The 17,295-nt window shown below is 41.7% G+C and overlaps 2 protein-coding genes across 4 annotated transcripts in view; one reads left to right on the top strand and one right to left on the bottom strand.

Moving 5' to 3' along the window:
* Adam19 (ADAM metallopeptidase domain 19) overlaps positions 1–17,295 on the top strand; it is a 1,172,352-nt gene that overhangs the window by 974,798 nt on the left and 180,259 nt on the right. The gene's annotated exons all lie outside the window — the stretch shown is intronic.
* Positions 1,564–9,982, bottom strand: Thg1l (tRNA-histidine guanylyltransferase 1 like). The gene is made up of 6 exons (XM_051180890.1): positions 9,737–9,982; positions 8,282–8,458; positions 6,736–6,905; positions 5,368–5,456; positions 4,131–4,238; positions 1,564–1,990 (listed from the first exon to the last, which is right to left on the bottom strand). The coding sequence occupies exons 1-6, from the start codon at positions 9,925–9,927 to the stop codon at positions 1,829–1,831; spliced, it is 897 nt and encodes a 298-aa protein (XP_051036847.1). The 5' UTR covers positions 9,928–9,982; the 3' UTR covers positions 1,564–1,828.

The raw sequence follows: 17,295 nt of genomic DNA, 5'->3' as shown, positions 1-17,295 counted from the left end.
TCCAGAGACAGGCTTTCCAGTGTCTGAAAGTACAAACTTTCTCCAGTGGTTGTCATGAAACTTCGGTTTTTATTTCCTACTTGTCCAATCTTGATATAAAATCCCATCAACTTACCATTAAGTTAAATTTGCTCATCAAGAACTAACGATCTCACTGCCTCATCAGTATGCTGAGGGAATTGCTTGCCAAATGTACCAAATGTACTATCATGCTTACAGCCATGTATCAGAAGCCTTTGGGCTTTAAAAAAAAAAAAAAAATCACATTGCCAAGTCCAAAATATCCACATGGGTGTCTTACATTGGCACTTTAAAATTAAGTATTCAAACTAACATTTGTTAAAAACGTCTCCATAAGTCTCTGGATGTCTGCCATGTGGGTCCCTGCATCCTAGCTTGCCCAAACACATGCACACAAGTTAGACTCATTCTGTAAAAACCAACTAAGTAGGCCAAGGAGTTGAAATCTTTATTTCAGTTACCAAACATGAGCTGCTCTATCACTTCATCCTAGGGAGTGGGGAGAACAGGAAGGAAAAAAATGGCATCAGCAGATGGGGTGTCAATTGGTGAGGAATGAGCCAGACGCAGCTCTGTCAGAAATACATTTTCTTCTTGGCTGTAAATTCTGCAATCAAGACCAGGAAGCAGGACATGGGCTGTCTTTTAATTAATTCCTGGTGGAGGAAAATAATCTTTTTCCTCTAAAATATAAAACAAAGTCAAAGGAAAACGTGACTATCCTATTGAGTTCAACACCTAGGCAACAAATGATCTCTTGCCAACTCCATCCAGCCATCAGCAGGAAAGGTATTTAACCCTCTGAGATCAATAGCGTCCCCAAGCCCACCTCTGTTTTACAGTCTTGCCATGTAGTTCAGTTTGGCTTCAAATGTTTTCTCTTCCTACCCCCAACCTCCTGAGAGCTGGGATTAGGCTGAACCACCAAATCAGGCCTCCTGTTGTTCTTGAATCCAAATGTATGGTTCTGACTACATTTCGGCTATTTGAAAATGCTTGCCCAGAATTCTAACCCAAAGTCAGCTTTTCCAACTGAAGTACTTCTAGCATCCATGGAATAGCTGCTTACACACACACACACACACACACACACACACACACACACACACACACACACACCCTCCCCAAAATACCTTTTGTTTAAAAGAGTTAAGTGACTGGAAAATAATGTCCCTGGTAAGAGAAGATGATGATCATGGGAACAATTCCAGAAAAATCAACCCTGGAATGGTGCAGGAGGAATGAACCACTCCTCGATTGTTCAGTCAACGCTGCCACCCCGGGGAACTGGCACAAAGCCTCGAGTGTTCCCTGGGATCCCTCAATCTGGAGGCATTGTGCAGGCAGGAACCCATATTTAACCTCATGGCAAAAGATGAGTGCAAGCACGCGGCTGTCAGAAGGGGGATTTTCCAGTCACTGTGTTCCCTACTTCAGACAGGTGGGTGAGGGTAAAGCCTGGGCTCCTCTTCTATCAGAGGTGAAAAGAGGCCATGGATTTTTCTAAGGCTTATGCCACAGCTAAAAACGACTCCTCCAGCGAAGCGTGAATAGTTCTTTTATAAAAATAGGATCATGATTTTGAAAAGAGCCAAAGAAGTCATGTTCTAACACCGTAAAGAAAGGAAAGGTGTTTTGCTTGAGCACAGTAAGATACATAGCCCCTGTCCATTGCTTTCTCTCCACCCAGCTCCAGTCACGTCACTCCATACAGGGTTCTTGGAGCTAGGAATGCTCGAGCCACCCAAGGGCAGGAGACTCCAGGAGCCCAGCATGGTTAAACAGGGCAGAACTGCAGAGTGCAGGGTCAGTTCTCTCCCGACAGAAGGTCTGGGTGTTCCTTCCAGAACGCATCCCCAATGAGATCGCAGTACAAGGGCACGGGCCTGGATCTGGTCCGGGTCACAGTCATCCGTTCCCCTTCCATTTCTGCAGGCAGCCTAACTTCTTGCGTCCTGACTTCATCCACCTATGGACAAAAGTAGGGACACAAAGAGAATTATGGGAGAAATTCACCTTTTTACTTGATATGCTACTGACTGCCTCAAAACCCTGTCTCAAATCTCCCCTCCCCCTAAAAAATGAGTCCTACCAACAGGGTAGCCATATTTCTTTCTAAGTAAAAATACATTTGGCTGGTATGAAGCACATACCTTTAATCCGAGCACTTAAGAGGTGGACAGATTTGTATGGGTTCAAGCCTAGCCTGGTCTGCACAGTGAGTTTCAGGCCAGCCAGGAATACACATTGAGACCCTGTCTCAAAAACAGAACAAGATAGTACTTTTAGGGCTATGGCTGTAGATTTATGGCAATGTTTCTCTCTAGCACATGTAAGGCCCTGGGTTGATCCTTAGCCACACATAATAATAGCCAACAACAAATCTTGTAAAAAAGTTACTGTATTTTGAAAAGTGACTGTGATGATTGACTTTAATGTCATCTTGCCACCAATTAGAATCATCTGAGTAGGAAGACTCAACTAAGAAATTTTCCAGATTGTCTTACTAGACATAGAAGACCCACTCAGTGTAGACAGCACTTTCTGGTACCAAAACCAGCTCCCATCATTGACTTGGGACTAGCAACCCCAGGAGCCTTGCAGGTTTTCAGTTTTAGGTTGGGAGTACTGAGCCACCCAGCCCGGTATACTCTTGCCAGTGTGAGACAGCTCCTGAGGGACAACTCCAACTGCTGAGACACCTAGCTTAAGAACCAGACAACTAATAGGTTCTTATCTTCTTAGGCGAGAGATAACTTATTACTACTTTAGTGTTAGGTGATATATATTATACTTATATTTATATTCATCCAATTATTCTGTTTCTCCAGAGGCACCAACTAATTCAGTAGACTTACAAACAAGAAGGGAACTTAGCCAGGTGATGGTAGTGCACACCTTTAATCCCAGCACTTGGAAGGCAGAGGCAGGTGATCTATGTGAGTTCGAGACTAGCCTGGTCTACAAGAGCTAGTTCAAGGACAGGCTCCAAAGCTATACAGGGAAGCCCTGACTCGAAAAGACAAAAAGGGAACTCATGTCCTAATTATCACTGCCTGTAGAACTGAAGGTCTTTTTCCTCTGTCTGCATGAATATCCAAGGCTGTACTAAGGAACAAACACATAAGAAACGTCTAATAAATGAGTTGAGGTTGCCATTGGGAAGGATGGCTCTCAAGGTACCCTTTTTAGTTCTTGAAAGCACTCATTCATAAAAAATTAATGAAATGAATTTAGAGAAATAATTATGCCTATGAGCTGATTGCAGAGAAAATATTGGTGAAATAAGTATAGAGGCATCCAAGAATATTAAGGCAAGTATGAATTTCTGGGGAATCCCATGGAATTGCTAAAAGCCAAAGTCTCTTTTGCTACCTCCATTCCCATTTAAAATATCTCCTAGTGCTTATGATATGAGAAAAAGTATTTTTTCAATGTCTTATGAAAGCGAAATTCTTCCTATCTATGGTCCACTCCTTTGAAAATAGAGTATGTCTTCACTATGTAACCCTAGCTGGCCTAGAACTCATTATGTAGACCAGCGGGTCTTAAACTCAGAGTTCTGTCTGCCTCTGCCTCCCACATGCTGGGACAAAAGGCGTGCACCACCACACCTGGCTTATTTTTATTTTATATGTAAGAGTATTTTGCTTCTGAGTATGTACATAGGTGAACCACATGCCTGGGAAGATCAAAAGGAGGTATCGAATCCCCTGGGACCAGAATTACAAATGATTGTGAGCCACCATGTTCAGTGCTGGGAACTAACCCGAGTCATCTAAGAAAGGAATAAAGGCTCTTAGCTGCTGGGCCATCTCTCCAGCCTTATCCCATTAAGAGGGTTTATCTGATATAGGGACACACAGAAAACAAATGCTAATTTAAAATTCTGTGATACTATTTACATCAACTCTGAGAGATTCCAGGCCACTATTGACTGATGAAAATGAACATCCAAACTGTTCCTCTACAGTGCCTCCTTTTGGAAAGTATCGATGTCATGTTAGCAGCCTGCACCTTACCTACACGGAGTGTGAGCAAAACATAACCAGGGGAGACTAGGGCTCCCACATCCTGACCACCATTTTTCTCTGAATAGACAGCCTTACCTTCTGCCACAACAACACTGTCCCTTTCCTGTACATCGGTGGCTCGTCATTGTAGTTGATGTGGAACTGAGAGAACAGAATTTCATTCTTGTCTCCTGCCAGAGTTCCCTGAGGAAACACACAGAGAGGCAAAGCTCAGTAAGTCTTTCTCCTACACTCCCATCACCAAAGAGAAGGATTGCTAGAGCTCATCATACAGTTACTAATGAATTTTCATTTTAATTAAAATTCAGATCACTCTACTGCTGAGCCATACTCCAGCCCCTGACATTCTCATCTAATGTAGATTATGACCAGCCCCTGATTTCCTAATCCAATCTAAATGTCTACATTCATCAAATCCTTTCCTGCTGTAAGTCCTAGTTGCATTGTCCAGACTATGTGTGGTTTGCAGGAGCTAACAGTAAGCAAAAACTTGGTGTTAATGTTTCTTGTTTGATCACTAAGTCATCTCCATTTTAGGAAAGAAAAAGCGGATGAAGGTTTACCCTTCTAAGAGGAAGCAAAATCTGATTTGGGCTCTAACTAGACATGGGTGCTGGCATTCATACTGGTGTTAAGTCTTCACTACTGACAGCAGTAGTAAAGTCAGCTACCTCAGTAATCACAATGTGGAAGACATTATATCAGGACCTGTCACAATGCATCACCTCACTGAAGAATCAATCACCCCACTGACAGCAGTGTAATCTCAGAAGGAAGGCCAGTACTACTCAGAACTTACTTCTCCATGGGTTTACATGCATCAAAGCATGTTCTTTGTATAAGCCTATAAGGTAAGCTATTATTCCTAAATTTTATGGGGGTGGAAAGGATACACAGGAGTGTGCTTGTCTGACTCTCAGAGCACTGACTCTCACTATACTCAGGGGTTCTAAGTCTAAGAAGTAACAGGAGCCAGGAGGGCATGGCATGAGGGAAGACACCCGCCATGCAGGACTAAGGAGAAGAGTGCATGTATTGCCTAAAGAGGGGAGCCAAGACTCAGGTGCAACCAAGTGTAAGCACGCTGGCACTACAGTCAAGTGAAGCAACTGGTACTATAGCCAAGTGTAAGCACACTGGCACTTTATGTTGGCACAGCAGCCCAGGGAGAAGTAATAATCAATGCCTGTTGACAACAAGCAAGGAGAGCTTCTGCTACTGAGATCTTTCTGGCCTTTCAAAATGGCCAGAGATGCTATGGGAGGCCAGAGAAAGTGTCGTCAGCTGTGTTTCTGTTATAGGATCTTTATACCTTTAATCTGTCCTGGGCTTGGACCGGTGTTAGTCCAGACTGCTGGATAAGGGCCCAGAATACTGTATTATAAAGATTATTGATGTGACCTGCAAGGAAAATAAAATAACATTCATATATACTGAACCATAGTTATATATAAATATATTATTATATATTATAGAATATGTACTTTGTTTTATACATAGACTCATTATGCTTCCAGGAACCCACATCCTAGCTTCCCTCCACTTTAAAATACACAGATCTCAGAGGCATTTACTGGCTTGCCCAGTCTGCCTACATAGGGAACAGACAAGGAAAGGGCTAGGCATGTAAAACTTATTCCCTGGTCATTTCGGTAATGCCTTATGCAAATATGTTGACTTAGGTGTTCATTGTAAAAATATTTTCCAAGCTACCTGATTCACATTATTTCAATTTTGTTTCCAACTTTTCCAGAAAAATAAAAACTGCAACTACAAGCCTCACTGTAGTCATGTAAGACAGGCATTACAACACAAACACCACTGATGCTCTGTAAGTTCATAGAGCAGTAAGTAACTCCAGGGGAGCAGCAGGGAATAACAGGTACTGTGCAGCTTATGACTTTGTGTGTGTGTGTGTGTGTGTGTGTATGTGTGTGTGTTTCAAAGTAAAAAGGCAGCTGCCACTATACAGGCTTTACATAAATTGAGTGCAAATACAAGACTGCCTTATCTTCTGATTTTAAAAAGCAAACAAGGGTGGCAGGAGAAATGGCTAAATAGGGAAGAGTTCTTGCTGTGCAAGCCAGAGGACCTGAGTTTGGATCCCAACACATGTGTAAGAAGCTGGGCATAGCTACATGCAACTGGAACCCCAGGGATCTCTGGGATGTGCTAGCTGCCAGACTTCCTCCAGGAGTAAAGCAAAACAGAGTGACAGAGTGGGACATTCCACTTCTTCCTCTGGCTCTACAACACTTGTAGAGGCAAGCACATGTAAGTACATGCATGCACACACATTCATATATTTACAAACATGCATGTGTACATGTGCGCGCGCGCACACACACACACACACACACACACACACACACCACAAACAACTACAGGTAATATCCCCGTAAAATCAATCACCTAACTTTTCAAATATTGTTAACTAATTAGTGTTCTAGAGAGAGTTGGGTGTGGTGGCACACCTACTATAACACAGGCCTTTTAAAGCTGAGGCAGGATTTGAAGTCAGCCTGGGTTTACAGCAAGACTCTATTGAAAAGAAAAACCTTTTTTAAAAAAAATACTTGACTCCAAACAACATACCAATAAGCCAAACTTGTATCAGACCCACAGCTTTAATGTACAGATTTGGTAATTTGACTTGAACTGTATACACTGAACCACTTACAGTCTGCCTGTCGCCAACTGAGGTAGTCCTTCAAGGTCTGGTTGCTAGGATACAACACGACTCTTCCATCAAATCCTGGGGGATACAGAAGGGGCTGGTCCGCAAAGTAATCCCTCCAATAAAACACGTAACTGGAGGCAAACTGGGAGGCCACGAGAGTCATGAACTTACTTGCAAGTGCAAGACAAGTTGGGTAGAAGAAGGGAAGAGAAAGTGTTTGATATTAATTCGACACCAAGATAGGACCTGTGGATGCAACAGAGAAATTACACAAACTGTCCAACCAGCCACAAGATAAAATATATTCAGCTAAGAAAAACTATTAAAGTTTTGGCTGTATGTTTTAAATGTAGCCTGACTCTACTTAAGTTACTCACTGTCTTAGTTAGGGTTACTATTAATGTAATGAAACACCATGACCAAAAGCAATTTGGACAGAAAAGGGTTTATTTGGCTTATATTTCCACATCTCTGTTCACCATGGAAGGAAGTCAGGACAGGAACTTACACAAAACAGGACCCCTGGGGGCAGGGGGTTAAGCAAAGGCCATGGGGAAGTACACTTACTGGCTTGCTCCCCATGGCTTGCTTAGTCTGCTTTTTTTATAGAACCCAGGATAACTAGTCCAGGGATGCCACCACCTACATGATCTGGGTCCTCCTCCATCAATCACTAACTAAGAAAATGTCCTACAGGCTTGCCTACAGTTGGGTCTTCTAGAGGCATTTTCGTAATTGAGGTTCCTTCTCAGATGACTTTAGCTCAGGTAAAATTGACAACAACTCTCCAGCATACGCCAAAATTTTCTTCAGATGATGTAGTATATTTTTGGTTCAAGATTTTTGTTGTTGTTTTGGTATTGTTTTCAATCTTGGAAGAAAGGGGTTCAATATTTTAAAAACATACCAATTCATCATATAATTTGATTCCTCTAAGAGTTTCAATCTACTACCAAGTTAAATATCAACTTTATCTCCTTAGTTAAAAGTATAAATAATACTTTAATGCATGGAAGGAATGACACTGGCAAAGCTACTCTGTTTACATAGAGTAGAAATATAAGTCAGTCTGAAAGCTGGACTGATGGGATATAGATGGGAAAGAATCAGATAAAGGAAGCACCTGAAAAAAATAGATCAAACAAGAATGCTCAGACCTCAGGGGACTGGAGAGATGGCTCAGAGGTTAAGAGTACTGGCTGCTCTTCCAGAGGTCCTGAGTTCAATTCCCAGCAACCACATGGTGGGTCACAGCCTCCATAATGAGATCTGGTGCCCTCTTCTGGCATACAGGCATACATGGAGGCAGGATGTTGCTTACATAATAAAATGTTAAAAAAAAAAAAAACACTAAAACAACAACAACAAAACACACACACACAAAGAATGCACAGACCTCAACAGAAGGAAAAACTCAAAATAGGAAATGTGCACTTTGTAGATGCAACATCACCTGAAATCTTTAAGATCTCAGCTGCTGTCAGGATAAAAAGAAGAGCAGAGAACAGGAGAAAACACCCAATGGGAGGCTGGTGTTAAAACTCACCTGGCTCTCCTTTTAAACCAATTGCTTTTCCGCCTGAACACAAAGCTGTACTCATCGCTCTGTCCATATGCAAGCACAATGTCCTCCAGCTCCTCCATTACTGTCTGGGCACATTTGGTCATCAGCTGCAGAGCTCGACTGTCATTAGGTTTTGCAAAGCTGTGCTTCTCAGCAAACCTTCATAGAGGAAAGAGAAGGACACAGATGGTGGAAAGTCAGCCATTACCAATACCGAGCAATTGAGAGGGGACAATGCTGCAAGCATGTGACTTGTTACAGCTTAACATAATTCCTTGAGACTGCAGAACAGACAAGGAGAAATAACTCGGTACATACACTGTGTTATAAATATGAAGAACAAGTTCTATCCGTGAAACATAAAGGAGGGTGTGGAGCTTGGCACCTGCTTGTAATCCCAATGCTGGGAAGGTGGAGACAAGAGAATTCCTGGGTCCTAAATGACCCACCAGGCTACAGTACTTGGTGAGTTTCAAGGAAGTTCCATGAGAGACTCAAAATAGACAACGTAGCCGGGCAGTGATGGTGCACGTTTTTAAGTCCATCACTCAGGAAGCAGAGACAGGCGGATCTCTGTGAGTTCAAGGGCAGCCTGGTCTACAGAATGAGTTCCACAACAGGTTTCAAATCTACCCAAGACACCCTTTCTCGAAAAATAAACAAACAATAAAGATGGACAGCTCTGAAGAGTGACACCCCAAAACTGACTACACAATTACATACACATAAACACATACAGAAAAAAACCTGCATTTTCTTTTGTGCTTTGACCAGTTAACAAAAAGGGATATAACTACTAGGCTTCATCACTTTCCTTTGAAGTTCACCTTACTGGGTAAATAGAGAATATTACCTTATTAGTCTTGATGATTAGGAAATCAAAATGTAATTATATATGGCTCTTATTAAGTGCTCAGTACACATATCATAGCTCTATGCACGTATACAGTCATAAAGTGATAATAACGTGGTCCTTTATGGAAATTAAGTTCCCACCGGTTCACGTTGTCTCCCTCTTTTTTCAGCTGACTACAGTGCAGTAGGTTCGTGTAATCTGAAACTGACAATGAGAAAGGGACATACTGTCAACTCCCACCCACCGCTAGACTTACGGGAGCCTCTTAATAGCACTTAAAGATAACAGAAGGGTTGCACATTTGGCTGGAGTTTAAGGAGTGGCCCTAGAAGTGGCTTTTCCCCCTGACAAAATTTTTGCAAACTGGTTTCTCCTTAAGTAGCACGGACTCTTCACTGATTACACTATCCGGCTCCTTTTAAATATTTCAAGCAGCTGGCTGCAAAGTCTGACTGTAGCAAGCCTTCCGGTGACGCTCAATGCTGAGTATTCATTGGCTGCCGCGTTACCCCAGTAACTGGGAGCCGCGCGTTTCCCGGAAGAGCAGGCGTCGCACGCGGTCTCCCGCCCCGCCAGCTCACCGATGGAAATTCCGGCCGTCCAGCCGCACCACAACCCAGCAGTGCGGCAAGCAGGTGTCGTCAGCCTCAAAATCCCGGACGTACTCAAACTTGCTCTTGGCCATGGTCACCCCCAACCTCAGGCACCGTCTTAAAGTAACGGAAGTAGCGGCCAAGCGACTGCCGATATCAGCAACGCTGAAAGGCCACATTCCCTACGGGGAAGCACTAGACAGGCCCCACCCCGGAAGTTCCTGTCGCTGTTGGAGCCGCTCTAGTCACGGAGGAGGCTTCTCTCTCGACTCTCCTGTCTTCAATTCAACGAGTTGCCTGGGCTGTGTCTTTCTGCCCACTTCCTGCAACAAATCACACTCACGAAGCTATCCAACCCTCTTTTGTGACCAAGTTTGAAAGTGTGGTTGTGACCTTTTTTTGTCTCTTATTTCTAAATAGCATTTATAAATTCTAAATAGCGTTTATAAATTCCTTGCAAACGACTGAATTATCATCACTTTATAGCTCTGTGGGTAGGGCCTTCCAGATTCTCTTTTGTTTGTTTGTTCGTTTGTTTTTGTTGTTGTTGTTGTTATTATTATTTTTTCGAGACAGGGTGTCTCTGTATTGCTTTGGAGCCTGACCTGGAACTAGCTCTGTAGCCCAGGCTGGCCTCGAGTTCACAGAGATCCACCTGCATCTGCCCCTGCCTCCCGAGTGCTGGGATTAAAGGCGTGTGCCACCAACACCCAGCTGGCCTTCCAGATTCTTGTCAGTAAGTTTAAACAAAGAACCTAAAAGAGAAATCAGTCTTATGTACAATTATGTATTTTCTCCCATTGACCTTGTTTGTTTGTTTGTTTTTCCAGTTTTATTAACTGGTTGTTCCAAAGATGTGTGATTTAAACAAAGAAAGTGCCAGTGAGACAGCTCTGCCTGTAAAAGTGTGATTACTTAAGTTTGGTCCCTAGGAAGTCACACGGTGTGACCTTCCTGCCTCAGGCTTCCCAGTAGCTAATACCAGAGGCATGTTACCCTGCCATACGCCGTCAGCTGAATTTAGACTTTGTACTCATCAGTATAAAGTAATTCTGTATGTTTATGAGTTTGTGTCCATCTGTGTTTATATGCACATGAAGGTCAGAGGTGGACATCAAGTGTCTTCCTCAATCCCTCTGCCTCTTAAAATTTGAGACTGTCACTGATTGAGCTAGACTGGGTGTGGCCAGCAAGTTTTAGGGAGCCTCCTGTCTCTGTCTCCCTTGTGCTGGGATTACAGGTATAAACTTCAATGTCCCACTTTTTATGTGAATGCTGGGAATTTGAGCCTGGGTCTCTGTGCTTGCCTGGCAAGCATTTTAATAACAGCCACCTCCCCAGTCTTGAACTCATGAATCTTAAAAATGCATTTCCCAGCTTTGCCCACCGGCACAGATGAAATGACACCCTGCAAGCAATAGACATCAGTTCTTGATTGCCAATGCAACTCCTCATAAATTCCTAGAAGAAATGACTGCCTCCAAGCACAGAAAACACAAAGTGAGAATGAGAAGGGAAAGAACTGCTCAGAGTAATAAGAGGATGTGACAAGAATGAATTTATATGGGGAGTGCTTCCAGCAGGCAAATCAGAGATGATTTGAACATTAGTAAGAACTGTGGTAATTGATTACAATACATAGAAAAGGTAAAAGCCCACAATACCATAACAATACCCAAACAAGGAAAGGTTTGTTTGACTGTGTTGGGAAATTGTTAAACTAGCCACTATCTTTTTAACACTGGTAATTGGTGGGTTTTTGTTTGTTTGTTTGTTTTTGGTTTTTTGATACAGGGTTTCTCTGTATAACAGCTCTGGCTGTCCTGGAACTCCCTTTGTAAGCCAGGGTGGCCTCAGACTCACAGAGATCCACCTGCCTCTGCCTCCTGTGCTAAGATTAAAGTTGTGCGACACCACTGCCCAACCTGATAATTGATTATTAAAAGGAACGGGCATTTTCTTTGTCTGGTTATAGAATTGTAATCCAGTGCCAGTGATGAGGGAAAGTGCTTTACACATGAATATTGACTAGTTTCAAATATGGAATGGTGGGCTCAGAGAAACAGGTTGTTCTATGAAATAATTCAAATATAGATCACTAATTGTAACGAGTATGGTTTTTCTGCCCGCCGACGCCCGGTCTTGTCCTGCCGCTGCGCCAGCCCCAAATAACACACAGAGACTCTGTATTTGATACAATACTGTTGGCCCGGTTACTTGTTTCTTATCTGCTAGCTCTGCCTTAATTATTAACCCATTTCTGCTGATCTATGTATTTCTCTTACCGGGGAGCCGGCGGCATACTGCTTTCTCCAGACTCTCCATCTTGACCCCTCCTCCCTACTTCCTATTTCCTCCTTGTCTCCTAGTCCCTCCTATCTTCCTTTCCTATTGGCCAACAGTGCTTTATTATTAACCAGTATGAGAAACATATATACATAATGGCATCTCCCATCATCTCCTCTTTTCTGTTTAAATAAAAAGAAGGGTTTTAACCTTAACATAGCAAAATATATTATACAACAGTTAACAAGTAAGAATCACACTTAACAGTATTTAGTCCATTAACATTTAGCAAGATTTGAAGAAAATATTCCATCATCTATTCTATCTTTGTGTGTCTAAAGTCTAAGTAACTTATCTTTAATCCTAACTAATGAAAACTATAACCATAACCATCTGTCTTCAACTCCTTCAAAGACCACAGAAGGAAAATATATAAGCTCTAGAAATGACAGAGACAACTCACTGCGTGGTCACCCGAAGTTCTTTTGTAATCTTCCATCTTCAGCCCATAGGCCATAGTGTGTCTGGCAGACTCTTCAGCAATGCAGGAAACTTTAAACTGTCTTCTTGTATTCGCAGTTTGTCAGTCACTTTTCTCTGTGTCCTGCATACTGTCTCGCAGACTCTTCCATGAAGCAGGAACTCTGTAGCAATGTCCATCTTGAATCAGCAGTCACTTTTCTGTGGGTCCTGCATGTCCAGTATATACAGCATAAAGTCAAACAGTCCAGACAAGAGCAGTATCTTGTCCAAATGGCTAGTCTTGCCATATTGGAAGCAAACTTCATAATGCATTTCTTCGATGTCCATCTTCCTTTCTGGTGCGGGTGGTATTACCAGGAGCAATTATGTCTCATTGTCAAGTAAAACCCTAAGTCATTTTAAATGCCATATTCTGTAGGTCTTTGAAAGGTTTGAAGAATGCCTATCCATCTCAAATATATGTCTGTATATCTAGAAATACTAACTAACTTAACTATAAGTTCTAACTATCATAGGTAACTATCTATAATCTGTACTACATTATACATTACATTTCTAACTGAGCTCAATAAACACAATACCTAAACAAGAGGAGAAATATACATATCACCTTATTGACCTTAAATTGTATCAATAAATGAAAATCCATTCCAAAACAAAGTATTCATATCTATACCATAATTCCCTTTTTACCTTTAAAAAGAATTGGCTGTGATCATTAACCATTTATAAGCAAATCCATTTAAATGGAAACAAACATTTATAAACGATATTTGGGAATTTGGGCGTCGTTCTTTCCAAACTACTTCCTGCTGACAGGGGGCACTGTCATGGGGATCCTAAGAAGTTGCAGAAATCTTGGCTGTAGTCTTCGAGGCAGCCTTGTCCAAGCTGTTTTGAATGTTGGATCATCAGCGACTGTTTCAGGGGGCCTGGCTTGATCAAACCACATTAGTCTGGAAGGAATCCACAGCTTTTCATTTTCTGTGGAAACAAAAATAGAAATCCTTTTCCCCAGTAACTTGTCCTTGAACTTAAATGTTAGAGTCAAAGCATTTTTAAAATATATAAATTTAATTAATCCAGCAGCATTTCCTTTATCAGTTGTTGTTATTTTCTCAGCAGTCAAACAATGTAGAGACAACACAATAGCATACAATAACCAGATTCTCTCTGAGCTTTTCATCTTTACGTGGCTTTATTATTACTCCATTTCTTTTACTTTTTATTCTTTTATTTTTTGACATAGGGTTTCACTGTGTAACTCTTATCTGTCCTGGAATTTACTCTGCATACCAGGTTTACTTTGCAAATCACAGAGATCTGCTTGCCTCTGTCTCCTGAGTGCTGGGATTAAAGGCGTGTGCTACAACACCCAGTTCCTCTTTGTCTCTTTAAAACCATTTTTTTTTTCATGTCTACGTATATTTTAAGACACACTGTAAACCTTTAGAGGTTCTTCTTAATATGAATCTGTCTTTACTGTAAATCTTTGTCTGGCCCCAAGTCTTTTATCTGGTAAACAACAACATTGCTAAAATGAAAGTCATAGCTGTGTCAGCCGCAGTTTACCAAAGATGGTGGCGGGTACTTTTACCCGCCAGCACGGAAAGCTGTGCTCACCGCCTTCGTCTGCACTGCCACACAGAAAGCATGCCATTGCCATCTCTCATACACACCAATAAACTGTTAGTTAGCAGAGTTATTTAAAAGCTGTGCGGTTTTTTGCCTTTTATGCTGAGTCAGGAATCTTCCCTTAAAGGAGCTGCGCAAATATCTGCTTGTCTCTAGCAAAGCAGAGTTCAACTGAGAAAAATGCTGCTACCAAGAAACCTTGCTTGTCTCTGTTCTTTTGTTTCTAAAACCCTTTTTTAAGCTTTTGTTAAATTTTAAGTGTCAGTTCTTACTAGCCACGTGGGCGCCATCTGTAAGGAGTATGGTTTTTCTGCCCGCCGACGCCCGGTCTTGTCCTGCCGCTGCGCCAGCCCCAAATAACACACAGAGACTCTGTATTTGATACAATACTGTTGGCCCGGTTACTTGTTTCTTATCTGCTAGCTCTGCCTTAATTATTAACCCATTTCTGCTGATCTATGTATTTCTCTTACCGGGGAGCCGGCGGCATACTGCTTTCTCCAGACTCTCCATCTTGACCCCTCCTCCCTACTTCCTATTTCCTCCTTGTCTCCTAGTCCCTCCTATCTTCCTTTCCTATTGGCCAACAGTGCTTTATTATTAACCAGTATGAGAAACATATATACATAATGGCATCTCCCATCAACTAATGGATACTAAAACTGTGATTTATATAATTTTGGAAAAACACCTTATCTCCCAGATCTAGTGGTATTGTCCCACAAACTGTTTGCTAGTCACAAAACAGAAAAACACAGTCACAAGCAAGAGCACTTGCTACTTTCAACTAGTCACCAAGGCAGTGCCATAATTTTGCTAGAACCTACAGCTACTGGAGATCCTCATCAATACAACATGACAGATTCACAAGGTTGGTTAGAGTTGACTGAAGTATTAAACCAATGGGTCAGTCTTCCCCACATCTTAAAATTGGAGGATACTTTTGAAATTGCCAAGTCCCAGGCTTTCTACAGAACCTTTTCAAGTATGATTCAGGCAATAGTATGCTTTATTTCTTTTAAATAATTCCTTCTTTGTATCTTTTTAAAGATACTTTCTTTTGTATTACTTGTGTATTCATGTATATTCAAGAAGAACACACCACCACCACCACCCCAGCAAAACCAGAGGAGGCTGTGAGATCCCTTGGATATGGAGTTACAGTTGCTTGTGAGACCCCAGATGTGGGTATAGGGAATTGAACTCCAGTCCTCTGAAAGAGCAGAAAGTGATCTTAACTAATAAGCCATCTCTGCTATACCTCTTAAGACTTAAAAATTTAAAAAAAAGTCACAGATTAAAACCTTAGTGTGGAATCTACTGGAAATGTTTACTAATCAAAAGTAGGGAGTTACACGCTAGGCAGTAGTGGTGCACACCTTTTAATCCCAGCACTTGGGGAGGAGGGGGCAGAGGCAGGTGGATCTCTGTGAGTTTGAGGCCAGTTTGGTCTAAAGAATGAGTTCCAGGTCAGCCAGGGCTGTTTTACAGAGGAACCCTGTCTCAAACAACAAAAAAGAAAACAAAACAAGAAGTAGAGAGTTATGGAAGATAGTAGTTATATGATTATACTGGCGACTAAACTTGGGGCATACTAGAAGTATTTGGCAAGGTAAACATTGGTTGCCAGAAAACCAAAAGTGGCAGAATGTTAACCATTATTGACTCTAGTGGTTGCTACAAGAACATGCATTGTATTAATTTCTCATCTTTTCTTAGCAGAGTTCTTGGGTAGGTGTACTACTATATAGGTTTTGTACAGATATACACCAAAACCCAGCAAAGACTTGCCCAGAAACTCCCACTTTCTTTCCATCCATCTATCAAATTCTTGGTGATTTTGTGTGCTTCTGGGATTTCTATTGTTGTGTGAGTTGAAGTTAAATCATTGGATTTACTTTCCTGATATCACCACAAATGAGGTAGGATTCATCACAGGAGTTTCTAGGAGCTCAGGCCCTTACCAATGAGCTTTATTTATATTTGTTCTATGAATGTTTTATTAGTGTGTGGCAGTTGTACAAAATAATGGCCCTCATTTTCATACATGAATGTTACATATTCTGATTATGTGCACCCCCTGTTATCCTCTCCTATTCCTCATGCATCTTATATAATATTTCCTCATCTATTTACACATGTTTTTTTAGAGTTCACATATGAGAGAAAAATTTTGTGCGTCACTTAATTCCTCTTGGTTATTTTAGATTCCTTCTGCTGTGATAAGTAAGCCCAAATAGGAAGAATTTATCCAGCTTATGATTTCAGTCCACCATGGTGGGAGAGGGTCTAGAGGAACACTGCAGTTCATTTCATGGTACCCAAGAAGTAGAGGTGTGGGGGAAAAAGTCTGTGCTCTACTAATACCGTTGTCATAGTTATTTTAGTTAGGGTTATCATTGTTGTGATGAGATACCGTGACCAAAAGCAACTTGGGGAGGAAAGGGTTTATTTAACTTACTGGTTACTGCCCAGTATCTAAGGAAGCCAAGGCAGGAACTTGGAGACATGGAAATCTGCTTGCTGCTGACATTGCTTTCTTCCTTTCTTTTTTCTTCTTTGTTTTCATCTTTTCTTTCTTTCTTTCTTTCTTTCTTTCTTTCTTTCTTTCTTTCTTTTACGTACAGGGTCTCACTATGTATTTCTAGCTGTCCTGAAACTGAAACTCACTGTGTAGACCAGGTTGGCCTCAAAGTCACAAAGGTCCTTCTTCTGCCTCCTGAGTACTGAGATTAAAAGCATGTGCCACCATGTCTGGATCAGTTTGCTTTCTTATACATATCCAGAACCACCTGCCCAGGGTGGTCCATAGTGGGCTGGGCTCTCCCACATCAAACATTAATCAAGAAAGTGCCCTGTAGATAGGCCCACAGGCCAACCTGATGGAGACAGTTCTTCAGCTGAGGTTCCCTCTTCCCCGCTTTGTGTCAAGTTGACAAAAACTAACCAGCATGCTGTCCTAGATTGAAAAGGACTTCAAAGTGAAACCAAATACAGTATACAAGTTTTGACTCAGTACTACCCTCAAAACTTCAATAAACACACTGGGGTAATCTAAGCAGTCATTAATCACCACTGTCTAAGTTTATTTCTTGCTCAGCACTGTTTTTGTTTTTTCTCCAGGAAGGCATTTTGATCCCCAA

Source organism: Phodopus roborovskii, unplaced genomic scaffold, assembly GCF_943737965.1.
Source record: "Phodopus roborovskii unplaced genomic scaffold, PHOROB, whole genome shotgun sequence".
In the NCBI taxonomy this organism is placed as follows: Eukaryota; Metazoa; Chordata; class Mammalia; order Rodentia; family Cricetidae; genus Phodopus; species Phodopus roborovskii.
The sequence above is the reverse complement of the archived record's forward strand: the minus strand, read 5'-3'. Positions and strand labels throughout refer to the sequence as shown.